The 27,769-nt window shown below is 51.4% G+C and overlaps 1 protein-coding gene across 1 annotated transcript in view; it reads left to right on the forward strand.

Annotated features, from left to right (window-relative positions):
* Window positions 1-27,769, forward strand: part of SDK1 (sidekick cell adhesion molecule 1) — a gene marked incomplete at its 5' end in the record, with an annotated part of 892,328 nt that overhangs the window by 850,790 nt on the left and 13,769 nt on the right. The window contains 7 exons of the mRNA XM_055340442.1: window positions 470-607; window positions 7,038-7,199; window positions 7,993-8,118; window positions 18,491-18,655; window positions 21,587-21,724; window positions 24,895-25,015; window positions 25,454-25,583. Coding sequence (XP_055196417.1) covers window positions 470-607; window positions 7,038-7,199; window positions 7,993-8,118; window positions 18,491-18,655; window positions 21,587-21,724; window positions 24,895-25,015; window positions 25,454-25,583 — 980 coding nt within the window. The remainder of the gene's footprint in view (window positions 1-469; window positions 608-7,037; window positions 7,200-7,992; window positions 8,119-18,490; window positions 18,656-21,586; window positions 21,725-24,894; window positions 25,016-25,453; window positions 25,584-27,769) is intronic.

The raw sequence follows: 27,769 nt of genomic DNA on the forward strand, positions 1-27,769 counted from the left end.
AGGGGTAGCAAGCCGGCTCAGCATCCTGACCACATGCCTGGCCCTCTGCAACCACAGGCAGCTTCTGCCCAGGATGGCTCGCTGGGCCCCCTCCCACACTCCAGGGTGAGGCCAGGAAAGTGGGCAGAGCCTCCAGGGGCCTTGGTGGCCGGGAAATGAAGCCCTCTGCATTTCCCTCTACGCCTCCATCTATTATTCATCTTAATGCCTTTGTCCCTGCGTCTCTCAGGCTCCTTTGTTTTTAAACCCCATCATTTTCTCTGCTCTTCTCAGGAGGGTCCAGGTTTCTGGTTGATCCTGGGAAGTTTGGAGATGGTCCATAAATCTTTTCATCCCACTGCGTGGAGACTTTTACTGAGTTGAAAATAACATCTAGTAACACTTTCATTCTATGTGGAGGCGTAGACATATATGTAAATGATCTATAAAGGAGCTTTACTCAAAGTCCCTTTATGCTGTGTTCCTCTAGCTCCTGGGACCCCCAGCTTTTTGGCGTTCTCAGAAATAACATCTACCACACTTAATGTCTCCTGGGGCGAACCAGCGGCAGCCAACGGCGTCCTGCAGGGCTATCGAGTGGTCTACGAGCCCTTAGCGCCTGTCCAAGGTGAGGCCAGAGGGGAGCACGGGGAGGGCCGGCTTCACAGGTGTGCTCATGGCACTCCACGGTCTGCAGGGTGAGGAGCATGCCCACTGGATGCCTGTGAGCCTCTGCACCCTGGGCTCCAGCACCAGCCCTCTCCCAACTGGCTTGCAATGGGACACCCTTTGACCTTTCACATTTCTCTCCTATTCTGCTGAGATCTTAGTCGTCATGGGCACCACTTGTTAAGACCACACAGAAAGCATAGGCCCATCAGCTTCTGTGGGCGTCCTGGAAGGGGCTCTAACCACCCAGCATCCTCAGAGATTTTTCTGCCGCCACCCTCATTTATTCATTCACTTGAGTCTTTATGAAGCAACTGCTGCATGCCAAGTACTGTTCTAGATGCTGGAATCTATAGATCCAGGGAAGCAGGGATCTTTACCGAATTGTTTGTCGAGATCCTTGTTTCCCTGAATCCATGAGTTTGTATTCCAGTGAGAAAAGAACCAACTCACCCACAAACAATCCACGATACCATGGTGACCACTGTTGTGAGGACCCAGGTGCGCTGAACCCCTGGGGGAAGGCCTTCCTGGGGAAGCTCAGGCCTTCCACAGGCCACTCGGGGTGGGGTCCAGCATTCTGAGGTCAAGCCTGAGGAGTGGGGAGGAGGCCGTGTGAGAGCAACGGGCTGGGTCATGAGGGCTGTGGTGGAAATGCCCTGAGAGGGTCTGACTCACACAGACCAGGGTCCCTCTGGCTACAATCACAGTCTTATCACCGTGGGTTGCAAAGATTTATTGATTGGCTCCAAACTTCCAAGGATCAGTCAAAAGCAGCACAGACCCTCCAAGAAGAGCAGAGGAAGTGTTTACACACAGAGGAGCCTGAGAGACACAGTGACTAAGGCATAAAGATGAATTATAGATGGAAAGAGAAGATACACAAGCTTCTGGAGAGAAGGGGTTGTGGCCCTAGGCTTGGGAAGACCAGCAGCAGCCACAGCACCTGGGAAGGGGCTTGGAGCCAGGGGTCTCGGTGTGAGGAATGGGGACCAGGGATGCACATATTTGCAGTGGGGCGCCGGGGGAGCCTCCGACTGCACAGGAAGAGGGCAGAGACAGGAGCGTACCCTGGTTCTGTCATTGGGGGGCACTGCTCTGCTCCTGCTGTGTTACTGCCTCTGGCGCTGTTTCGATTTCTGGTATACCCATCCCTCCTCCCCGCACACAGCTGAGGTGCTCTTGGAATGGGCCACAGACATCCTTTCTCGCCCACTGTGTGCCCAACACCGGGGCCAGGGAAGGGAGACTAGCCCAGGGCGGGCTTCCCCTGGTAAAACACACAGCCAGGCTGTAAACATTATAGATTATTTAATGTCTAGGAGGAAAAAATAGAACCAACACATCAAATAATATTGGCGCTCCATTTAAAGCCATGATAAGTTTCCTTTTAAAATAAGTACATTCAAGTAAAACAGGGGGTTGATTTGAAGAAAATTTAAGCACTAGATTTTATGTCATTGAATCTAAAATACCATTATTGACTCTAAGATTCATTGTTATTTTATGAAGTGCTAAGAAAGAAAAAATGTTTGCAGTAAACTGCGGCCCAATACGTTTGCATCATCAATCCCAAATCAAAGATCCAAAAACGTGAGGGAAGAGTTTCAGACAATTGAGGCACTTCGGTAAATAACAGTAAAGATAGGGCAGGCCTATAGTTTGTGAAATGGCAGAGGGCTCATGGCCGCACCTGCTGTGTTCTTTTCAGTACCAGGTGCCTGGCTGGGGGCCAGGTGGCCTGGGCATGGCTAGGGTTGGAGTCCCAGCAGCATGGGCCCAGAAGGAGCCAGGTTCTGTGCATGCTCATTCTGCATGGGCAAAGGGCAGGGAGCCACTGGACACCATCCATCCTGCTGCCCAGGACTGTCTGCACCCTCCCATGTACACACACACATGCACACACACACACTGGTTCCTGAGCCAACCCTGCAGATTAACTAGTGACATGGAAAGGAGAAAGGATTGCCAAGAATTGTGGTCCTGAGTGACCTTAGAGTCCTTCCTTATCAATACAGTAGTCTTCCGGGATCCCTGGGTGGCTCAGTGGTTTAGCGCCTGCCTTTGGCCCAGGGCGTGATCCTGGAGTCCTGGGATTGAGTCCCACGTCGGGCCCCCGGCATGGAGCCTGCTTCTCCCTCTGCCTGTGTCTCTGCCTCTCTCTCTCTCTCTATGTCTATCATAAATAAATAAATATTTTTTTTAAAAAAAAGACAGTAGTCTTCCCATACTTCCTCAAATAAGTGATTTATTCAAATAAGTACATTGATGGGTTTGTAGAATTTCTAGAAACTCTGTGGTGGGCACCCCTGGGTCTGGTGCCCAGGCTGGCTCCCCTACTCTTGTAAAAAAGTACTTGCTGTCCAGGCAAGACCATGGCCATCATCACCACTTGGTTGTGAGCCATGGCGGGCCCTGCTTCGTGATCCCACACACATCCAGTTCTGATGTCCCAGAGTCCTGCTGGCTCACAACACATCTGTCCCCATGGCCTTGCCTCCCCCTCCAGAGAGATGATCCTGCACATGTGGTTTCCTGGTGCTGTCAGGGTTGTGGTCACGTGGCCGTTCTACAGCAATGTTGGCATCATTCACAGGACACCAGCTAGACACTCAGGTCCCTCATGCACAGCTGACATGAGCTTTTCCTCTGCTCCCTGTAAACACGGCCCCAACGCACATGCCCACCTCTCAGGTGCATTGAGGCAGGGATTACTACAAACCAGGCCCAAGCAAAGTAGCTGCAGGTATGTCCTCCAAGTCCTCACAAAGCTGCACAGTGTCAGGGCCACTTTTACTGGCATTTCACAAGAAATCAGGCTTTCAGCCCTTAAGATGACATCCCAGAGCCTGCAGGTAAGGAATGCGGACACGCGTGGGGTTTGAACCCCAGTGGATGGGTTCGAAAGCCACCGTAATGGGGATGTGTCTGGAGTGCTTGCACATCTGCAAGTAAACACGTGGTGAACACTGCCGAGAGTGGCATGAGGAGTGGTCATCAAAGCATTTCATGGCCACCAGTGGCGCTTGTCATTCTCCCTCCAGTGACAATAGGCAGAGTCACTTGATTGCAACTATTTTGCCTCTTCCCACAAGGAATAAGTCTGTCTGTCATCAGCGTCGTCTCTTGTCTGTCAAGAGGGCTGGTTCTTCCTGCCTGCTTTCCTTGCTTCGGCAGTGAGTGTGCTATGCTCTGAACTCAGGCCATGAGGAGAAGGCACTTGGCTTAGCAGCTCATGCATTTCTCCAGAATCTCGAGGTGCACAGCCTCATCAAGTCCCCTGGGTGCTAGAGAAGAAACCATCCAGACCCCCAAACTTGGACCATGTTGGTGGCTCCGGCGCATCCCACACTCCCTGATGTCTCGTGGTTGGTCCAGGCCCAGGGCGGGTGATGGGAAGCATCGAAGCCTCCACTGAGCCCAGGCCCTCCGTGAGTCCGAGGGTTCTTTGTGTCAACTGCAGAAGCCATCCTGAAGCAGCACTACCCCTGCTCCAGCTGGGGGTGAAGCCAGTCATGGGCCCCCTGGTCCTCCCATGTCCCTGGCCACCAGCTCACCAGCCCTGTTCCTTAGTGCCGCATGGTCGACCCTGTGACCTTCTCAGGCTGTCACTGCTTGCCACTAATGCCAGGATCACTTTTCAGGATGCCCCGCCATGTGCCTGTCTGGTCTGATGGCATCTGCCAGAGCCCCTGGCTTGGCCAGACAGCAGCCACAGGTCCTGACCCCATCCAGCCCAGAAGAGAACACAGACCAGTAAAGGGCAGAAACTCAGAGCAGGAGAGGCTTGCCCGTGCCCTCTCTCTGCCCGTATGCCCTTTGGGGCATTTTGACTTGGGGCTGGCAAGAGGGAAGGGAAATGTCAGTTGACCACAGGACTATGCTGTTATATCATGAAAAGAACAAGACGCTCAGGGACAAAGCCAGAGAAGGCAGTGACGGGGAACACACTCAGCGGAGGTCAAACTGCCCAGCATCTCTGGCCGCTGGTCCAGCCCTCGCTGTCCCACCTCCATACCTAGATCCTGCTCTCCCGGGGTGGGGATGGGGGCCCCCTTCATTCCTCCACAAAACCTTTGCTGCATCCCTTTCCCTAGGGCAGCAGTTGGCCCATCAGCTCAGTGTACGGGCCTCTTGAGTGGGGGGTCTCTTAGAGAAAACCAACCCCTGTCTCCTTCATGTTTTATCCGGATTCCCAGTAAGAAATCATGAAAGTAGCAAGTGGGTCTCTGAACAATTTCCAGATCTTCACAATGCCTCCAAGAATGTTTCCCAGAGATGTGGCTGCAAATGAGGTGTAAACATCAGGCATGTTTAGCAAGGGCTAGAATCGCACTAATCTGCAGTAATGCCAGTCCTTTGGTGAAGATTGCCAAAGACATGACATGTGTGCTTATACACATAGATACGCCTGTGTGGTGAAGATGGAGGAAAAGCTGTACAACAGTGATGTCAGCCGGAGTGATTTTCCTGGCTGTTTTTCCTGCCTCTTCTCCTGGGCCCTGGCGGTGCCTAGGATACACGTGGACAGACTCCGGGACAGACTCCGGGCTAGCCAGATGCTCATCAGCCCTGGCCAAGGGAGCAGAGAGCAGAGCATCCACTCAGTGCCAATGGGCCCTGTGGTCACTTCATCAGGAAGATGGGCCTGGCTCACCCCTCACCGCCCCTGGCCAGCCCCCTGGTCACGGTGGGGAGCACAGAGCCACATGGAACATGAGCCACTTCTCATGTTTTAGGGAACGGATTTTATGGAAGAGCTACTTTTATGTTTTTTAAATGTTTTAAGTGGTAGTATTTTATATGATTGCACCCCGGGGCTTTGTAGAGCAGGGCACAGTTTAAAAATTGACTAAATAAATAAGATTCTGACATAGTTGAGATGCAGGGGAGGCCAGACTAGCTCTACCTCCTAGTGGGTTGGAATTCACAAAATCTGCACATGGGTTTGTTCTGCTCTGGGGAAAAGAAAGGCATTTTTTAATTAAAAAAAAAAAGGAGGGGTGCTATCCAGAATAACTTTATATCCAAAAAGATCCCATCCATTTGCTGATGGTGGTCATTGTGTGTGCAAACTGTCATCCTGAAGCCCCTTTCTTGAGCCACGCAAGGTGAGGGCAGGTTCTCTGGGCAGAAAGGGCCCTGTTCCTCAACAGAAAAACTCAAATTCAGAGGTCACTCAAACACAGAAACATTCTGATATAGTTTGGAAGAGACTCATTTAGCTGAATCAATGTTCTACAAAAGGCATAATATGAAAACAGTGAATCAGCTGGCAGGTATTTGGACAACTGTAGGTTGAAAGACATTGGCTTTGATGACTTTGAAGGATGAACCCATTTTGTCATTAACACTTTGTTGGGCTCTTCTGAGGTCACAGAGATACAAGGATGAAGGGTCCGAGTGCACCAACCATCCACACTGAGGGCAGGCCAGCCATGACCGCCCAGGCCCGTCCATTCATGCTGAGCGCCTGGCCAATGGCGGGGACAGGGGCAGGTGCTGGGGAAGCACTCCCGACCAGCTCTGCCGACTAGTGTCAGAGGGGCCACCTCTTCATCGCCCCACCCCGAGGGATGCCCAGAGACACGCACATGCTGTGTCAGGAGCTTACAAGACTTTTTTCTAACACACCACCTTCAAACTTTAATCAGAGAGCCCCATTTCTGTCCTGGGAAAATGCTGCATTTGTATACTTTTTACTATGTGTCTTCCTCTCCTGGTGTTAAATCTCAATTTTCTAATTACCAGCTACACTTTTGCTTCAGTTATGTATTTATGGAGTGAAAATGTCTCCCTGTCCTCATGGTTCTCCAAATGCAGGGCATCGATATTTGCCATGACAGCCTTTCTTCATCAATGCTTCAAAATCCAAAGATAAAGTTTTCACCAGTGGCTTGAGGTCTTTAGGCCACAGCTTGGCCAATTCATTTGGGCTGGAGACCCCTCTTGCAGGAAGCCCATCTTTTAGCTGAAATGAAAACTCCTGCATCTTTTTCTCTGTTCTCTTCTCCGAAGTCAGGAAGCTTCGGGTCATCTATGCAAGCGACACAGATCCTGGTGCCGCTCAGAGCCCAGGGGAGGGGAGACTGACCTGGGTGCAGGAGGACAGGGGTCTTCCCAGTGCTGTGCGGGACACTTGGGCCACCTCCCCGCTTGGCACCATGAGGCTGGATCTTCCCTTTGCCAGCACCACTTATGAGACTTAAACACTAATTACACGTATCTGTGCTGAAAATTGGCTATTACCACCACTTAAACTCCTCCTAATTGTAAGCAGTACTTCCTTAGCAAGCCAGGGACGCTGTCCCTGTTGCCATGGAGAAATAGTTGGTGCTCGGTTGCTTCTCTAAATGCGGCCCTCTCTTGGCCTTTGCTCTTGGTTCCAGGGGTGAGCAAGGTGGTAACAGTGGATGTGAACGGGAACTGGCAGCGCTGGCTGAAGGTGCGGGACCTCACCAAAGGAGTCACCTACTTTTTCCGCGTGCAAGCACGGACCATTGCCTACGGGCCCGAGCTGCAAGCCAATGTCACGGCCGGGCCAGCTGAGGGTAAGTGGAGCTCTGCGGTGGGGCCTGCACCCAGTACAGCACCAGAGGGGAGTGGTGTGCCCCCTCCACCCAGGGGTCCATCCTCGCTGTCGGCCAAGCGACCGTGGCCCACTCAGAGTGGGAAGGAACGCAGGACCATTTTGGCAGCATGGGTGACTTCAAAAGCATGTGCTAGCACCATCTTTTATAGATGGACTGGTTAAATATAGATGAGCAAATTCTTAGATGTTAAACATGTAACATTTTGGGTTGTTTTCTGAAAAAGTTGGGAGAAAACAAGTGAATTTTTAAGGGTTTATTTATTTATTCTGGTGGGAGGCAGAGAGAGAGGGAGAAAGAATCCCATGCAGACTTCCTGCTGAGCACGGAGCCCAACTCAGGGCTTGACCTCACAACCCTGAGATCCTGACCTGAGCCAAAAGCCAAAAGTCGGACATCCAACCAATTGTTCCACCCAGGCACCCCAAACACACATGAATTTTGGCAACGAGATACACAAGAGAAGTTTGAAGTGTTCACATCATGATGAGGAGGCACATGGCTTTGTACTTAAACTATTGGGCACCTTAGCAAGATGAGGGTAGCAGAATCTAGGTTCACAAGGCCCCTGTACATCAGGCACAGGACTGGGCCCATGGCATGGCTCATCTCTGTTCCATCTGGTCAATCCCAGAGGCCCATGTAGCCTTCCCACATCTAGGATGAGAAAAGTGTGATGTGGCAAGGCTAAGCCACCTAGGCCTGGCTCCACCTGTCCCAGTCTCTACCGTCCCCTGCCTCTTTGATCCCACAGGCTCTCCGGGCTCCCCCAGAGATGTCTTGGTCACGAAGTCTGCCTCTGAACTGACCCTGCAGTGGACCGAGGGAAACGCAGGCAGGACACCCACCACTGGCTACGTCATCGAGGCCAGGCCCTCAGGTAAGGGGCGGGGTCTGGGTACCTGCCAACCCCAGAGTCTGAATATCAGAGTCCTTGGGCTCCTCTCAGCCTTTCCCTAACGATACACCCTGATAAAATGTCGGGCCCCTCTCTCCCTCTCCTCCACCACCTTGCGGGTCTGAGATTCTCCATGTTGCGCCATCTCTGGGAACGTGGTATTGTCTTCCTCAGAAATAGGTACATGCAAACTTAGGGACACTTAGAGACATTTCCAACTCATCAGTAGGATTCAAGAGTGCTTCCAGGGACTCATCCCAGGCTCTGTGTGTTTGCACCCAGATAGACAGAGTCCTGCTCCTTTCTGGTCATGATGAAGATGCCTGTTCCCAGGAAGCCTACACGTCCTCTGCCCCATTTTCAGGCTCCTGAAATGACTCTAAGGTCATTCCCTACCCTGTGTGCCCTAAGAGGGTTTTTGCTCTCTTCCTCCCATTCAACAGTAATAACCAAGCATGGACATTATTAGAAAATCAATTTCTGCCGCACTGAGCTGGCTGTTACTCCTTGGAGCTACAGGGTGTCACCAAATGCAGAGAACACTGAGCATGTCCGCTGTAACCTTCAGATGGTCATGCAAGTATCTGAGCATGAAAAAACACGGTGCGCCAGGGCTGCATACAGAAAGCCCGCTGCCAGAGCCCGTCCATGGTGCTAGGCATCCTTGCAGTCAGATATTTAAAGAAGCTGTTGGACCAAGAGGGAAGGTCTGCAGGGTCACATACATCACTGTGCCAGACAGACTGCCCGCCAAAAGACTGCTTTTGAGAGATTCCTAGTTGTAAACACCTCCTAGAAATTTCCAGGTAGAAAATCTGGTGCCTGAGACCAAAACAGCATCTGTTAAAGGCAATATGAAGAATTCTTTGGCTCAAGCACTCACACATTCAGTGCGTCAGGCTGAGGGGTCCTGGTAGCTTGTGTTGAGCAAGGCATTTGGTCTGTTCTGGAAGTGGAGGGTCTCAAATCAGTGACAGGCCTTCTGTGGCCACTGCCCCCCACCCATCCCTCTGGAAGCAGGTGGCCCCGAGAGCAGACAGCAAGCTCTCTGCTGAGAGCATCCAATTCCTGAGCCCTTGCAGAGACTGGCAGGAGCTTGGAATACAGGTCCAGTCAGGTCTGGGCCCAGTCGAGGGCTGCAGAAGCTACACTGACACCAGAGAAGCAACTCGACGCTTTTCTCCCCAAATCTAGGGAGAGCGTTCATTGCAAAGGTTACATTGTGAGCTTCCAGGCCCACCAAGGGCTCCTGAGAGAATTAAGGAGATCCATGGACATCACTGACCTCTAACTGAAATTCAGCATTTCCTTCCCTTATAAACGCAGGCATGTTCATCTACTCTGGCTGCTGGAACCATGGACCCCACACTGGGTGGCTTAACCCACATGCATGTACTGTCTCCATCTGGAGGCTGGCCATCCAAGGGCCAGGTGTGGCACAGTGGGGTCCCCTGAGGCTGTGAGGGAGGGTCTCCAGCTATGTCAATCTCAGGCATTCTTTGGCTTCTGGAGGCACCACCCCCATATCTGCCTTCTTCCTCTGTACCCTTCTGTCCCTGTGCTCAATTTTCTCCTTTTTATGAGGACAACCAGTCATACAGGATTAGGAAGGGCCCTGACTCAGGACCTCATCTTGACACATGCAAAGACTCTATTTCCAAATAAGATCACATAGTGTGATGTTGGGGATCAGACTTTGAACACATGAATTTTGAGGGGACGCAATTCAACCCACAACAGTAGGTAGGAAACCACATAAGTAGCTGTAGAAACTGTGGAATTGTCAGCAATAGAAATCCCACTGCTTTCCATCTCATCCTGGACTGGCAGGCACTTCCCAGCATGGTTGACCTTATCATTTGAACGCTCCCCAGACCTTGTTACCCGGTGTGACCCTAGCCTAGTGGCACTCACTAAAATCCAAGCCTCTGTACCCCATCTTCCAAAGAACCATGTATGCAGTCCACTAGGTAATGCAACAAAAACCGCACATGACCCACAGGATCTGAATATCTGCGATATGGGGCTGCTGTGAACCTCTAGTCACCTCTAGGTAGTTATAGGCATCAGCAACATAACCGATTCCTTTTACAATTTATTTTATGCATTAAAGGAATTCTGAGAAGGTGTTCCTTCACCTTCTCAGAGGTGAAGAGGTGTGGTGTCAGCAGATTGCCAAAGGGGTCTGTGGCACCAAGGAAAGATAAGAGGCCCTGGAGGATACACACACAGAAGACCCTTGCCAACTCATTTCCTTCTGCCTGAGAGCTTGGTCCCCGACTAGAGTGTTAAGAACCCCACTGAATGCGTGTCTGTGAGAGGACCACAGTGGGGTCCTTGGGGTGACAGGTCACTCTCTGTCTGGCCTGTGTCAATGTCACTTCCCAGTTGTGATGCTGGTGCTGTTGTTTTGCATGATGATCCCATTGGCAGACACCAGATAGAGGGCAAATGGTATCTCTCTGCATTATTCCCCATAACTGCATGGGGTTCTATAATTATCGCAAAATAAAAAGCTCAGCTTAAGATTTTAAATATATATATCCCATGGATGGTGTCCTGTTCAATCAAGTGCAACAGCACATCTTTGAAACGAGCATTTTCGTGTCAGAGATCAGCCGTGGGGAATGTATCACATCAGCAGCCAGACACGGGTGTATGGGCTCAGAATCTGAACAGTGGAGAGCACATTCTGGCACTTTCTGAGTAAAGAGAAGGTATTGATTCTCAGGCTTGCCTGGGGAACTATTCTCTTTGGGTTATCATGTGCTCATTCATCCACCATAACGAAGGAAGCGGGTTGCTTATTGGCCAGAAATGCAGCTTTAGGGAACGTGAATGGTGGTATGAAGACAAGCTAACTGGGATGCGGGCCTGGGTTTCTCATGGAGCCCCGTACCCCGAGGGCTTCGGCCAGATGGGCACCTCCTGAGATCAGCAGGACCCTGAACTGGGCAGGTTGGTACCGCTATGTGGAAACCGGCCCCCAGGGACTATGATGTGACAGAAAACCGACCTCCAAGACGCTGTCTTGTTCAATGAGCGCTAAAAATTTGGCCTCCACTTCTGTTCTGAGACAGATTTCCCCTTTCAGACCATGGACGGAACCAGAACGGCTGCGGGGCTCCCCGTCTCCCCTCGAAAGGGTGCTTCCTGCCTCCAGTGACTGGGGCCAGCAGCAGCTCAGAGGCAAATGAAATGCTTTTATGGATTGTCAATATTTAAACACCTTGCTGGTGCCTTTGGGCTTTGGATCTCAGCTGTCATCTATTACAGGCCTCATTACACAAAACATTAAACGCTCTATCTTATTTTCTCCACCGAAGCTCTCTGGCAAGACTTTCTCCTCGCAGGGGAGTGGTTTTCAATGGGAGCACGGATCTGGTAAGATGGACCCAGGTTTTCATGAGGAGGCCTTATTTTTGATGGGATCCATGCAGCACACGGGGGTTCCTCCCCAATGGGTGTCTGGGGAGCCTGAGCCACTGTGTTAGGTGGCCCCTGCCCCTCGCCCCCCCCCACCCGCCCGTCTGCTGGGCCTGCCATCTTCTCACCCAGCCAAATCTCCATCTTGCCCCCCGGAGGCAGGTGGCTTGTCAGCTAGTGGCTGATGTCCTGAGGTGGCCAGCAGGGCCGGGGCAGCCCAGGCAGGTGGGGGCAGATGGCAGAGCAGCCTCTGGCTCTCCTGCATGGTCACTGTAACCCCTACAAATTCTGTGGGATCTCCCCATGCTGTCCTAACGTGGAGATAGAACCAAACAGCAGCTATGAGATTTGCGTCTTGGGCTGGAACATTCCTGAGAAGGACAGTCAGTGAGTGCAGACCCAAGGACAGCCTTGCCAAAGATGCATGTCTCCACTTGTGTGTACGTTTCCTTAGTCGGTGTTGCAAAATTCCCTGGAAGGCAGAGGAAACTATGCAGTGGGCTTATGCAGATGATTTATTTACACAAATTATCCCAAGGCAGTTTATTGTGTAGATCACGAAACCGAATTTACATATTTACACAATAGACTGGAATGGCACGAAAGGAACTATAAATATATTTTCCCCTCCGAAGCAGCCGTGAAATTCATATTTAGGACGTACTCGGTGCGGGCAGACATTGTTCTGCCTTTTTCACAAATGAGTGTAGTTAGCCCAGAAATGAGAGCTGGTCAGCAGGAGGACAGGCCCTTAGTTCTGGTCCCTGATCGCCACCCTGCCCCCCCCTGCCCCCCCCCCCCCCCCCCCCCCCCCCCCGCCTCCAGCATCTCCCAGCTCCCTCCCCACTCATTTTGTTCATGCGGGTCTTTGGCCCTGGGACTTTTCAATCGAACAAAGAAAAAAAAATCAACCTTTTCCCAAAGGTTTAAAATTCATGGAAATCCCTGAGTCAGCAAATGCGGCGGCTGGCTGCTGACCCTCCCCAGCCGGGCAGTCACTCCTGCCCGCCTCACACCCACCGCTGTATCCGCTGCGGCCTCCTCTTCCTGAGCTCACCCGACACAGGTGTCCTTTGCTTCTAGACATCCACCTCATTCTGTCTCCTCCTTAAACCAGGATCAGATAAAAGGTGATTTTTTTTTTCTTCTCAGAGATATTTAGCCCCGTGCATGAGCACCCCCTGCTTCTGTTAAATTTCGGACTGAGACTGACCACCGATACAAAGAGAAAAGGCAATGTTTAAGGAATAAACAGCTGACAGGCCTCCATTTGCTCAGAGCTGTAGGATGACAGTCACGTTGTTGGTTGCGTGAGTTAGTGGAACCAGAAATCTGGGGCCCGTGAGTGACAGTTTCATTCAGCATGGAGACCCTGTTTAATTGTCCATGAAATCAAACTTTTGTTGGCCTGGCGTCTGTCTGAATACCTGCGGCACGCAGCTCGGTTCTGGGCGTTGGAGGGATAAATTGAGCGACCCTCGGATGTGCCTGAGCTGGGCTCTGTCTCAATTCAGGAGAGAAGTGTTCATGTTTCCAGGTTTATTAGGACATTGTCTGGGAGCAGATGTGCCTCCTGCCGCTGGGCGGGGGAGAGGCGGGGGCTGCGAGATGGAAACAGACTCGCTCTGTCGGCTGCAGGCAGGTCTGCTCTAAGGCAACGAAACCTATTTAGGTGCGAAAGGGTTCTTTCTTCAAGGATCTTTACTCTCAGTCACTTCCTGTGTTTAGGGCACAGATAACGCAGTCGAGGCAGCAAAGACAAAGCAAAGAGTCCATATTCTTTTTTTTTTTTAACATTGTGTTTATTTATTCATGAGAGACACACAGAGAGAGGCAGACATAGGCAGAGGGAGAAGCAGGCTCCATGCAAGAAGCCCGATGTGGGACTCGATCCCAGGGCCCTGGGATCATGACCTGAGCCAAAGGCAGGCAATCAACTACTGGACCACCCAGGTGCCTCCAAAGAGTTTATATTCTTCAAAGAAACCCCAAACCACTGTGGAGTCAGAATGTGGCTTCTCATCGCCTCCCCTGAGGTCGGCCCGACTTGGGGCATGTGATCACTGGGATCCGTTTAGGAACATTTGGGAAGTTTCTCAGCGGTGTCTTACCTGCTTACCTTGTGGGGTGTCCTTTCCCTGGCAGGTGTTTCAGAGGCAGAAGTCCAAGCAGGTGTTAACCTTGGGCATCCAGGAACCCCACACATAAGTGTGATTTGGGCTCCCTCCCCGCCATGGACCCCCCCCCATCCTGAAGGTCAATAGGACCCCCAGGACATTCAAAGCATGGCACCAGGCATCAGACACTCAGGAATGTAGCTTCAGAAGACATTTCGACTCTTTTCCATCCTGAGAAACCCAAGATGGTAATGTAGGAACTCCTTGAGTGGGAATGGGAAACCAGGATGGGATCCCCTGAGCCTCCTGGTAGGCGTGAGCCTCGCCTGTGGTCTAAGGGCTGGCTGAGCTGGATCCCCAGAATGACCCGTAAAATGTACAAAGGCATGTGTGCCTCCCACGTGTTGATTGAGATGGGAATCCGGCGCTGGGGATTATCCTGGTGCGTGGAAAATCAGTTGCACAAACCTCATTATAGCTAATAGTTCTGTAATGTTATTTTCCCCCCTAATTTGTAGAGATACTTTTCTCCATCATTGATTTATTGAAATATTTAATGGCATAATACAAATGAGAAAAACAATCCACGGTGGAGGCACAGAGTGGACGCTTCAACAGCTGGCAGGCTTTCCTTACCCACTCAGGACCACGATGGAAATGATAGTATAGACAGATCGCCCAGTGAATTACAAGCGATGTCTGAAATGTGGAATGCGCTAATTTTGGCAAAGAAAAATTAGCAAAATAAAAACGAGAACATTTTCTTCTGTTAACTCAGAAGGAAATTCTCTTGCTATGACTCTCCCTCCCCCAGTATTTTTCAATGTAAACAGATCGCTAAATTGTTCTGTGTTGAGATTCTATATCAATATTTTAAAACTTTTTTTTTTTTGAAAAATGAACACAATTCCTGGAGCTGTGACAGAGCGCTTAAAATAAAATGTGGCCTTTAGGTGATGGCAGAGGAAGAGGAAATAATTTTTTTTCTTCAGTAGCAGGAAAGCATTACAGAAACATTAATGCAAAAGACACTCAGAGAACCCACTCCAGAAGAGTTCAGACCTACTCAGAACAGTCTGAGAATACCTCTCACACAAGTCCCTTAATTGCAATGGTTTAAGCAACATTAATTTTAAAAGAGCCCTTTTTTTCTTGAGTCTCTTACAGCATAAAATTGTCTATTTTATTTTTTTTAGATTTTATTTATTTGAGAGCGAGAGAGAGAGTTAAGGGGAGGGGCAGAGGAGAGAGAGAGAGTGCTGGTTCTGCACTGAGCTCAGAACCTTGATATGGGGCTTGATCCCACCACCCTGAGATCAGGACTTGAGCTGAATATCAAGAGTCAGATGCTCAACTGACTGAACTACCCAGTTGCTTCTTGTCTGTCCTCTTAGAGGAAAAAAGACTGAATAATTCAGTCAACATTTAAAGCCCTTAGACTACTTCCTCATGACTTGCTCATAGTAAGTGCTAAAGGCATTTACTAGAAGCCTGCTTGTGCCAGGCCCTGCAAAGTGCTATGGAGATACAAAAATGGATGGATGGATGGATGGATGGATGGATGGATGGATGGATCATGGATGGACGGATGGATGGTAGATGGATGGTGGATGGATGGACAGATGGATGATGGATGGATGGATAGTTGGATGTATGGATGCATGGATAGATACATGGATGGACAGATGGATGGATGGATGGATGGAAGGAAGGAAGGAAGGAAGGAAGGAAGGAAGGGTAAGTGGGTGGATGTATGTATGGATGGATAGATGGATGGGCAGATGGAGGGTAGATGGATAGAAGGAAGGAAGGAAGGAAGGAAGGAAGGAAGGAAGGATAAATGGGTGGATGGGATGGATGACTGGATAGATGGAAGGATGAATGGTAGATGGATGGTGGATGGATGGATGCATGCATGGACAGATGGGTGAACAGATGGATGGTAGAAGGAAGGAAGGAAGGGTGAGTGGGTGGATGGATGGATGACTGGATAGATGGAAGGATGAATGGATGGAGAGATGGATGGATGGGGAGATGGGTCACATCAATAGATGTTTACTGAACTCTTGAAAAACTCAAGGGCCCAATGATGAGAATAGGTAAATGTGAAGGAGTGCTCAGAAAGCCCATTGGTAGGAAGCAAGCTGGAGTGTGGAGTGAGGTCAAGAGGAGTCAGAAAGGAGAAATGACCTTGTTGATTTGCCTCCACCCCTGCCCTTAGACTATGAATTGCTTATATGAACAGAAATCTCACCTGATTCCCCGACAGAGCCTGAGCAAAGAGTGAGCACTTCAGTATCTGTGGGATGAACGTGTGGGTGGGTAGGAGGCAGCAGAGAGGAAGATGGGGCCATAGTGCTCCCGAGGCACAGGGAGTAGCATATGTAGAGAAAATGCTCCCTCTGCACCCATTATTCCCAGGTTATTCTTGTGCAAAACTCAGAATGGACATCTTAGCAGTTATTCCATGTGCAAACCTCAATCTATTGGCGGCCAGTGTGGGGCAGGCGGGGGGAGGGGTGGACTTAAAGCTATGGCTTGCCATTTTGACATTATTAATGGTAATGGGTACCTCGGTAAGAAATGAGTATAAATGCGAATGTTTAGAAATAAATAATCATCATGCTATTTTTCTGCCTGTGCTGAAATTTGTACCTTTAAAATCTCATTCACAGCCATTCCTTCATTAACCTGTGGCTGCAAGGACTTAATCGGTGCAAACTCTAAATCCTATGCAAATACGGACTTATACACTAGCAATTTTCTTTCTGTGTACTGTTGGGCTAATCCACTTGAGCATATCTGGTGTTCCGAGGTGCATGATAAGGTTGGAGCCAGATAACCCTCAGCCCCCGGAAGGCTGTCGGCATGTGCGCATGCATATTCAAACGTGCCTTTCCTCTCCAGATCTCCTGGTCTTTTAAAAAGATCACATACCTGTGCCTGTAAAAGAAATTGTAATTCATGGAGGATCAGTACTTCAAATGAACATTTTGGCCTCTGAGCCCACTTTTTACCAAACCACCTCCTTCGAGATTGGATTTATATACACTTTGTAGGACGCTGCTTGCTCTGTGTACCGCACCGTTAGAAGCACTTTATGAGTATTACCTTTGTTTAACCCTCAAAACAAATCTATGATGTAGATTTGCTTGTCACCATTGGTTGTCACCATTCTGCAGTTGAAGCCCAGAGAGGTTAGCAATTCTGCCTCAGGTCACACAGCTGAGGTGTGCTGGGGCCAGGCTTGGCACCAGGACTCTCTAGCTCCAGACTCTGTCCTCCTTCAGCCACGGTGCTCTTCTGTCTCTGCGATTTTGATGACATCGCTGATCACATTTCCTTGCCCCTTTGGTAGAATGCCCCAGAATCAGATCTATTGGCTTCTTCCTGTGTCTCTGCATCCTAACTTTGTGGCTTTAATTTCAATTTATGAACGTTTTCCTACATGTCAAGGTTTAGATAAATTTGAAACATGTATGTTTATTGTGGCAAAAAACACATAGCATAAAATTCACCATTATGAATGTGTAGTTCGGTGGCGTTAAGAACATTCACAATGTTACACAGACGTCACCACCGTCTGTCTCCAGAACATCTTCATCTTTGCAAACTGAGACTCTGTCCCCATTAAACACTGACCACCCCTACCCCCAGCCCCAGTCACCACCGTCTACTCTTGTGTGTCCATGAATTTGACGAGTCCGGGGACCTCCTAGAAGTGGGATCACACAGCGTCTGTCCTCTTCTGTCTGGCTTCTTTCATAGAGCACCACGTCCTCAGGGTTCATCCGTGTTGGAGCAGGTGCCAAGATTCCTCCCTTTTTAAGGCTGGATAATATTCTGCAGTATGGATGGACCACATTTTGTTTATCCGTTCATCTGTTGATGGACACTTGAGTTGTTCTACCTTTTGACTATCCACCTATTGTGGATAATGCCATGAACACGAGTGTGCAAGTATCTCTTCAAAATTCGTGTATAATTGTCTAATTTATACTTGGATTTGGTAGCACTGGGGCATAGAATAAAAAGAGACTAGGGCAGGTTGGAGGCAGCAGCCACCCCAAAAGATGAGCAGAGTGGAGGGCAGCAAGGATGCCCTCACACTCTGGGAGTGTGGTGTGCAAGGTTAGGGCAGAGTCCCCGGGGTGAGCCCACGTCCCCGTGCCAACTATCACGAGCGCCCTTCCTGCTGGAGAGCTAGTGACATGTCTGCTCCAAGGCTGCGTGGCATGTGTGATGGCCTCACTGCACTGGCAAGCTGGCTGGTAAAAGACACTGTGGTGTGAAGTCATCTCTGGGCCCCTGGTGGTGTTGTCATTTCCAGTTAGGATGCAAGGGGAGCCCCCCAGGTGTTCCAAAGAATCCAGAAGCCTGGCAGGGGTGCACGGGAGGGCAGGTGATCAGTGCGTGGGCCAGGGAGGCAAGATCCTGGAGTTGAGGAGGGGTGCACACTGCGGCTGGGACCACAGCCAGCCAGAAGGGAGTCAGAAATCCACAACAGAAGATGACAGCAAGTCAGAAACCAGAGGGAGGCCTGGAGTCTGGTGGGATCCAGTGGGATCTGGTGAGATCCGATGGTGAGGAGAACATTCAGGAGCACTGCCCAGCCTGCAGCTTCAGCAGAGTCTGTCCACGGGAGAGGCTGGCCTCCTCCCCAGCCCCCCGCCCCATGCTACTTACCTGGCCTCTGGCTCTCAAATCAGGGGCCCTCAGCCAGGGTGGCTAGGAGTCCACAGCAGGGTAGGCGCCATGTCAAAGGCAGGAAAAAAGCAAACCTAACCTCTGCTCTCTTGTTGTCTCTTCAGATGAAGGCCTATGGGATATGTTTGTGAAGGACATCCCCCGGAGTGCCACATCCTACAGCGTCAGCCTGGACAAGCTCAGGCAGGGAGTGACTTATGAGTTCCGGGTGGTGGCCGTTAACCAGGCGGGCTACGGGGAGCCCAGCAGCCCCTCCATGGCCGTGTCAGGTAGGGAGTCCTGCCCGAGGAAGGAACTCTCAGGGCGAAGCTCTTCCCTCTCAGGGGGCAGGGGGTGACTTGGAGCCACGGTGGAAAGAATCAGGGATGTACTAGGCTTCGTGCAGACTCAATAGGAGTCGGGGGCACAGCCTGGAGGACACGGTGCTAGTGGGGAGAGGTGTACACCCGAGCCCATGTGACCACCACCACCACCAGACCCCTCACTGTCCTCACCACACTGTGCTTGAGCAAGTCTTGATTTCTGTCTCATTTTTTTTGTAATCAGAGACCCAGGCCAGAATCAGAGCAGTCAGCTTGAGCTAAGCAGTGTGCTGTCTGGGGTGAAGGCATCCCCAGGCCCAGTGCAGTCCCTAGCCCCTCCCACTGGCTGAAGTTTCCTTACTTGGGAGCCTTGTACGAAGCATGAAATGCAGAGACCACCCCAGCAGCCGCCGGACCCAAGTTGTGCTTGATCAGGGCCTCCCCCGAGATGGCTGAGGGGCCACCTGGGATGATGAACCCCCTTCTTTCCCAGAGATGACAGACTAGCTGCCCTCACCAGCCATGTGGCAAGAGGTGTGGCAATGGGGGGGAAGTGCCCTCCGGGAGCCAGGAAGCACTTCTTGGAAGAGGGGGGCATGCAGCTGGGTGGTGAGGGGTGCATAGGGGCGAGGACACAGGAGAAAGGAGCAACAGAGATAAAGTCCCAGTGGCGGGACCCCAGGCAGGGAGGACCAAGGAGGCCGGCCTCAGCCCCAGCTACACTTGGCATTATGGGGGAGGCTTGGAGGACCCCCCCTGCGAGGACCCCACAAAACATGGTGTCATGCCACCCAGGGCCCTACAGTGGATCAGCCCAGCAGCTGGAGGGATCGCAGGGAGCAACATGAAGGTGGTTCAGGAAGGTACCTGGCAGCACGGCGCAGGCAGGGGCACAGGCAAGGCCAGAAACCAGACTGACGCCCCTCTGATCAAGAGCAACATGTCGTACTTCCCCTGCACGTAGATTCGTTTAAGCTGCCCACTACCCTGGTTTAAATTGAAAACGTCTTTTGTCTGCTCTTTGCCATGAATTTGGAGGAAGCACAGTGTCCGTGGGCAGGCTGGGGCCCCACGGGGCTGGCAGCCAGAAGGAGACCCAACACACTGCCAGCTTGCTTAACAGTATGACTTAGAAAAAATCAAAATTTTCTCATTTCCTCCATTTTTCTTATGAAAAGTTTAACATAAGAGAGACAAGAGAATAAGGAATCCCTGGGCACCCATCACCCCAATTGAGAGATTCAAGGTTTGCGCTCCTCGGTTCCTCTGTAAAAAATCCACGTAAAGCAATTTCAAATGCACAGAGCCTTTCCCTGTCCCACATGAAGGCAGCCGAGCGCATAGGCTGGTTCCTGCGGGAGAACACGGCCCCCTGGCCCTTCTGTTCCTGGGCCCGTGGGCAGGCCGTTCCCCCAAAGCCCGTTGCACACTCTTGGCAGCCGGGCTGCTGGGGGACTGCGGTCAGCTTCCTGCGTCCTTCAGAGCAGCCAACAGGTCAGCACCTGTCTGCTCCGCCTCGGGCCCGACAGAAGATCTGCGGTGCTCCCTGGGCTGGAGGCCTCCTGCAGCCACCGAGGCCTTTCTTTTCCAGGCCTGCCTGGGTGGTCAGTTGGGATTTGTTGGCTCATTATATGGAGCACGTTGTGTGCAGCCTGAAAACCACTCGCATATTTGGATTTGAATCCTGCCATCTCCCAAGAAGCCCTGTGCAGTTGCATGATCCAAAGTCAACAACCCCCCCTTTTATCCCCAGTGTGCACACATTTTTCTCCATCGAGGGAGAGATTTAGCATGATTTAGATTTAGATGTGTTTTCTGAGATTTAGCATGATTTAGATTTAGATGTGTTTTCTGTGGGCTTCAGCAGCTGGGAGGTGGACCGTGGGCCTTGCCCACAAGAGGCTTTCCATTCTGTCCTGTGTCCGCTGCCTCCCAGCCAGCTCCCCTGCAGGGGGGCATGTGGAAGGCACCAGTGGGACCCGACGGCCAGCCAACACCTACCAAGAAACAATTCCATTTTTCTGTTCTTTGTAAACAGAATAAAACATGAGCAAGAAGGATATCCTTCTTCAAAGCAACTTTTAAATGAACCTTTTCTGTTTGTCTCTCAAAAAACATATCCAAGGATGGGGATGGGGCCAATTGTTCTGCTCAGTTTTGCTGGAGGCACATAATAAATAAAACACAGCCCCGGCCCTCGGGGAGGCCTGCTGTGGCAGAGGTAGCCAGTGGGGAACGCTTTCGACGAGAGGTTCCTACACAGGTGTGGTGGGGATCCAGCACCAGGAGTGAGCAGGAGTCAGACCACGGGGCCTCACGGGCTTGGACTGTGCCCTGTGGCTAATGTGGGGCCACTGAAGGCTTTTAGGGAGGGACTGTTTGTTTCCATCAGAGGAAGATCTCTCTGGCGACAATGTGCAAAAGGGATTGGGGGAAGTCAGAAGTCAGAAAGAGGCGAAGCTGCTGGAAAGAGGTTGTAGGGTGGTGGCCGTGGTGGAGAGTGTGAGGGGCCCCAGGGGCCAACTGGGAGGCACCTTCCTCCCTTTACCCCGACACCAGCTGTAAGCAGATGAAATCAGGGGAAGTCACGGGAAGGGTGGTGGATGGACGAGGACAGGGCGAGCTCTGGGCCAGGAGCTGGGCTCCAGAAGGGCCAGAGCCGGTTCCCACCGAGGAGGAGCAGCCCACTGAGGGGCCCATCGTGGCCGAGCTTATGTCTGGGAAGCCAGCCAATCAGCCACCTAACCCATCTCAGGTGGGGGGTTCATCTTTCCTGTGACTCCAGTGCTGCCCGTCACACCCTCCCCCCACCCCCCTGCACTAGAAGCCCCACCACCTGGTCCGGAGACAGGTGGCAGGAGTCTGTCACGGGTGACCGTGTGTTCATGTGCCCTGCAGCTCAAGTGGAAACCCCGTTCTACGAGGAGTGGTGGTTTCTCCTGGTGATGGCGCTCTCCAGCCTGATAGTCATCCTGCTGGTGGTGTTTGCCCTGGTCTTGCACGGACAGAATAGAAGATACAGGAGCTGCAGCACAGGTGGGACGCCTGCCTTGACTCCCCTACCCCCTACCCCCCGCCTCCAAAAGTGCCTGGGCACTGGGAAGCCAAAATGTTGACTTTCTCTCTCTCTCTCTCCACCCGGGATCCATGGTGTGGGCATCCACTCTGTCTTTGTTGGCCTGCGGGTGATAAAGTAGGTGCAGCAGATTTCCTTTGGGAGGCAGCTCGGCGTAGTACACCCAGGTTCTGGACCTGGCTCTGCCCGCCAATGAGCCTCATGTCTTGGATCCGTCACGTGGGTGGTTTGGGCCTCCCTCAGTCTGTTGCCTCATCTACACCACTGCCCAAATGCAACAGTATTTTTTCACAGGACTCGTAAAGTGTCAAACAAATGAATCACACTACTCAGTATCACGAGAACAGTGAGCTGGGTGCATCTCAGAAATGCAGGTGTGGCTCCTGGAGCCACATGTGGAAACACTCTATGGGTACAGCCACAGACCAGCTTATCCCTCGCCTCATGCCCCTCATTCCAGCTTCCAGCCCTCTGACGCCTGGCTCACCTTTGCATTCCTCAGTATAAGGGCCAGGCCTGGCACACAGTAGGTGCTTGATAAGTGCTTGTTGCTGCATGGATCACCCCCATTAGAGAAACGGACAAATGGACATGGCGCAAAGCTGGACTCCATATATAGGAAGGTCAGGAACAACCCAAATGGGTGGGGGTTTCTAGAAGACAAAACGTGATTGTCTCTTGGCATAGAAGCACAGAGAAGCTTCATGAGGGAACCTCTCGGGGTTCTGGGAGTGCTCTGTTCTGTATCTCTATGCCAACGGTGGGTTATACACGTAACACAAAACACTCCAAAGGCTTCAGATTAGTACACTTGATGGATTTTATTTTTTAAAATTTTTTGAGAATTTTTTAAAAAATGTATTTATTTAATCATGAGAGACGTAGAGAAAGGGGCAGAGACACAGGCAGAGGGAGAAGCAGGCTCCATGAAGAAAGCCTGATGTGGGACTCGATCCCAGGACTCCAGGATCACACCCTGAGCCAAAGGCAGGCACCCAACCACTGAGCCACCCAGGTGTCCCTATTCTCCTCAATTTTAAAAAAATTGTCATAATTACCCCTGAGACCCGTTCTTTGCACCACTAGAATGTAATTCTGGACTGTTCCCACTCCACACAGCTATAGCTGGGCCACATGCGTGACCAGCTCTCTGGTGTCACTGCAGAGGCAGGACAGGTCACACAGCTGGAGCTTTCTCCACCAGCCCACCTGCCTTTGTTTCTTAGGAAGGCAGATCCCTGATGGGGTTCTCCCTCAGACGAGTGGGCACGTGGGCTGCTGGGGATAAGGCACTGGGCTGAGCGGCAACCCTGGCCTCCACACTGACCCCCCCCCCCCACCGCAGCATCTCTCACTGTGCCTAGAGGGTTAACAGAGCCAGGCACCTCTCCATTTGCTTTCCTAACATTAAGCAATTCATCCCTCCAAGAAAGGATTTATTTTTTTCTGTATAAATTCACTTCTAACAAGTGTTCGTAAATCAGATTTTATTCCTGTGGGATTTACTATGTATGAATGGCATGTCATTTTACTGAGTTAATGCTATTACAGAATCCTGTGTCTGGCGCATAGAAAATCTCCCCGCTTTTCACTCTCCTTCTGCATCTGGAAAACAGGCCTGAAAAGACAGATCTGACCTGCAGCTTCTGATACTGTGCGTCACCCTGGAGTATTAATTTAACATCATAATTGAAGCCTAGGAAAAAAAAGCTACTTGTCTCCTAGCATGTCTGCCTTGCTGTTGGAGCCGTGCAGAACCTAAACCTTCGCTATTATGGCCCCAACACCCTCTTGCGCTTCCTCACACCACCGTCCTCATGGGATTTCCTTTCCAAGAGCCGTTTTTACCTGCTCACCCTCTCGTCCGCCCTGATCCGTGCCAGCCAACAGTTCTGTCCCCCACCTGCTGATCTCGGTTCTGTCCTCTTTCTCTGCTGCACACCCCTTGCACACCTCCAGCTTTTGGGCCGGTCCAGCAGTACTGGGCTCATAGCAGAGAGGGCGCCATGGGGTTCTTAACAAACCTGGAGCAGATCCCTGTCCTGGAGGCTGGGACAGCAGGAGAAAAACAGGTCCTCACCTGCCTCCAGGAGCTGTGTCCAGCCAGGGTGTGTGTGTGTGTGTGTGTGTGTGTGTGTGTAAGGCAGATCATAAGGAAGCAAATATGTAAAAAATGCACAGCGGAAAGCTCTGAGGGCCTCTGGGAGTAAAGGAGGAGGCCTGGGAGATTCCCTCTGGTCCTTGACATTCTGTGAGCTGCGGGAAGAACAGGATAACCCAGAGAATTCTGGGGGAAGAGGGCAGACAGCCCCAGCACAGGGACAGCCTGGATGGGACAGAAGCCATCAGAAACTCTACTGCTCCTTTGGTTTCTCACAACTTCACTGTTACTTGTTTGATCTGCTGATATATCTTAGAATATGTTTTCTTTTTTTTTAAGATTTTATTTATTTATCCACAAGAGACAGAGAGAGAGAGACAGAGAGAGAGAGAGAGAGAGAGAGAGGCAGAGACACAGGCAGAGGGAGAAGCAGGCTCCATGCAGGGATCCCGGGTATCCAGGATCACACCCTGGGCCAAAGGCAGCGCTAAACCACTAAGCCACCCGGGCTTCCCAGAATATGTTTTCATATGTATTTATATACTTGTTTTTTTAAGTGGCTTTTTGTATATTGACAGATATGTGCAGTCATCACTACAGCCAATTCTAGAACATTTTCTCCACGCCAAAATACCCTGTTCCCTCAGCTATCACTCCCTGTAAATCTACTTTCTACTTACTATTTTGTTACCTGGCCGTGAGTTTTTTATTTTGACATGTATTAAATATTTAATTTCCCGATTTTAAAAAAGTTTATGCATTCTGAAGACTCTTTCATAAAACACTGGTAAGAATACCAGTACTTTGGCATCAGGCAACATAAACACGGAAATGTCCGCCATTGTCCTGGACTCGCAGCCTCGGCCCCAGCGCACCTCTGCCTGCCTCGTGAGCTCCAGCAGGGAGCTCTGGGCTCTGCTTCTGGCAGGAAGCCCGTGAACACCTGTAGGCCGGCCAGCGGGGGCTCAGCATAGCTGCAGCCAGCCCTTTACTGGAACATCTGGACCCATTCTCCTGTCCCGGCTGTAGGTAAGAGCATCTCCAACATGGAGGAGTCTGTGACCCTGGACAACGGGGGGTTTGCTGCCTTGGAACTCAACAGCCGTCACCTCAATGTCAAAAACACCTTCTCGAAGAAGAATGGGACCAGGTAGGGACACAGCAGCCGTAACTCAAGTGTGCCACATCTGCCCACAGATCTGAACCAGACAGGACTGGGGGTGCCAGCCACGATGTCACCGTGTCCATGGGCACCCCCAAACTCCAGCAGGGTGGCTTTGAGCCTAGGGGGTTGAGCATGGCAGGGGCAAAGGGCATCCTGCATCCTTTTCTGGAGATACAAAAGGAAGGTGTGTCCCAGGCAGGAGGGGAGTGGTCTCGGGAGGCCTGGCCACCCCAGGCTGGCCCTCTGTGGGCTGGCCCTCTGTGGGCTGGCCCTCTGGTGAGGCTGTGCAATGTCCTCCCACTGACATGACAGTGGCCAGAGAGCGGGGCAGGAGGCCAGAGGGTGGGGCGGGGGAGGTATCTGTGTCCCAGAGCTGCCCTGAGCCCGTGCCCGCCATCCCTGGTGGCCCCATCCTTGCCCTAGGTCCCCGCCCCGGCCCAGCCCCGGCGGGCTGCACTACTCAGATGAAGACATCTGCAACAAGTACAACGGAACTGTGCTGACCGAAAATGCCAACCTCAAGGAGAAGTCGGTGGATGCTTCAGAATCAGAGGTCAGTGGCTGTGGCCGCCATCCCCTGCCTCCGGGAGGAGCCCTCTGCCATCCCGAGGTGCCCTCTGGTCCCAGCTGAGTCTCGCCGCAGCCGCACAGGGAAGCAGGGCCAGTGGCAAGTGACTCCTTTTTGCAGATAAGTAAAGTATGGTGCTTCAGTTCCTCAGGCCTTGAGGTCCTGGTACCAGCCAGCTCTCAGGTCACTACCTCGCCCAGAGGCTTCTGATCCTGAAGCTGGCTCACTTTCCTTTTGGCTTCGAGGAATAACTGTGTTTTATCTCTGGTGGTGATTGTAGAACCTGGTGTCTAGACCCCAGCTGGAGTGGCAGATGGCCTGAGCCTGCCAAATCCAACTTATCTGGGACTGCCCCCCCCCACAACCCCTGCCCCTCCCACCTGCCTGGCTTCCTTCTGTGAAGGGGGATGAGCCAGTGCCATTCTGGGACAGGTACAGGGCCTGGTGAGCTCTGACTTGTCCCTGTCCTCACTGAGCAGATGCACCAGGGAAATCTTGCCCCAGGAGGTTCTCCCCACCCAGGACCCAGGGGCCTGCAGGTATGAAGCCTGCTGAGCATCTGAGTGTTAAAGTGTGAAGCTGAGCACACCCGGGGGCAAGGCCTCTGTCAGGGGAGCAGGCCGGGGAGGATGCCACCCAGGGGCTCAGCACTCCCCCCTACCTCCGCCCCCGGGTGTGCCTTTCCCCACAGCGGTGCTGTGTCAGCGTTACATGAGCAAACCCAGCTGAAGTGACAATTAGAGAGGTGGTCTTCTATCAGTCCTAAACTTTTTTTATTTCACATATGCCAAGTCTTGAGAGAGAGGAAAATCACCAAGCTGTTTGCTGCCCCACCTCTTGGCATTCATACGCTAAATCAATATTTAATCTAAAATAAGTCTCACCTTCATTTGGACCCGAATTCAGGCCTGATTAAGCCCCGAGGCTCAATAAAATGGCTTCTTTTAAAATGTGCTTTGTACATGAACTCCAAGTGAGAGGGGACAGCAGGTGGGTTTCAGTGTGACACGGAGTCCGCTCTGCTTCGAGCTTTCTGTTTACAGAGGACACGGGGCGCCCTGTCTGTACTGCAGCCTTGGGCGTGGGAAAAACAGCAAGCAGTGCTGCAGATGTCCGGAAAGGTACATTTGTCTGAAATCAAGGCGCTGTCAAGTGAAATGCTGCAAAACTGACTTGCCTTTTTGTGATAAGGAAATAGCAGCTCTTTTCATGCTGTGTCTAGCTGCTTGCACCAAAAGCCACGTGTTGGGAATGAGTAGGGATGGCCTTGCAGCAGACAATTCTGGTTCAGCAATTAGAAACGCATTCGCATGGCACCTGCCAGGGGTGTCTTCTGTAATTCTGGGGCCTGAGGCTGTTTAGGGCATTCAGAGCCCACATTCAGTGCTCACAGCCCTCACATATTAGCCGTGCAGGTCGACCTAGTGACAGTCCAACAGATGCTAGGCACCAGTTGAGCACCTACTATGGGCCAGCACACTGATTTCATGCTCATACCAGCCGCATGAAGTAGAGCAATTTTCCTCCTTGGCCAACCAGCAAGATTAAGTCTGAGGTCATCCCGAGCTTGGCTGAGCCCTGGCCTCCACCGTCTTCTCCAGCTCAGCACCCATTCCTACAGTAGCCAGACTTGGACGCATGATTTTTGAACTCTGTTCATGAAAGCATTCTCAGAATGGGTTGATGGGGAGCATTTAGCCTATTTCTCCTCTCACACATGTGGGTTGTTTTGAGATGCAAATTTAGGTGTTTTTTATGGAGGATTTAAAGCTTTTTTGGAGGCACTGAGCTACGCATATACATACATGCCTATATGTGCAAAGCATGTACACCTACATACACACACAGACACAGAGAGTGGAGAAGGGATGAAGGTCTTGGGGGAGGAAGGGAAGAAAGGAGGATGGCAGGTGTCAGAGAGAGGGGTGTGGAATTCATTCTAAATCCTGCAAGGACGTTGTGATGATCCTCATATAATAGAGGGCAGAGTCAAAGCTTATGGAAGTTTTTATGTCTTCCCTGGATGTGCTGATGGTGTGTGGGAGTGGGGGAGCCTTGAGAGGCAGACTTGAGTGCCAGGCTCCCAGTTCTGTCCTGCCCAGAAGACCTGTTGCACAGAATTGAGTTGTCCTAGCTTTACGACTGTGGCTAAGCACCCACCAGAGGGGCGG

This window comes from Nyctereutes procyonoides, unplaced genomic scaffold, assembly GCF_905146905.1.
Source record: "Nyctereutes procyonoides isolate TBG_1078 unplaced genomic scaffold, NYPRO_anot_genome, whole genome shotgun sequence".
NCBI classification, from domain to species: Eukaryota; Metazoa; Chordata; class Mammalia; order Carnivora; family Canidae; genus Nyctereutes; species Nyctereutes procyonoides.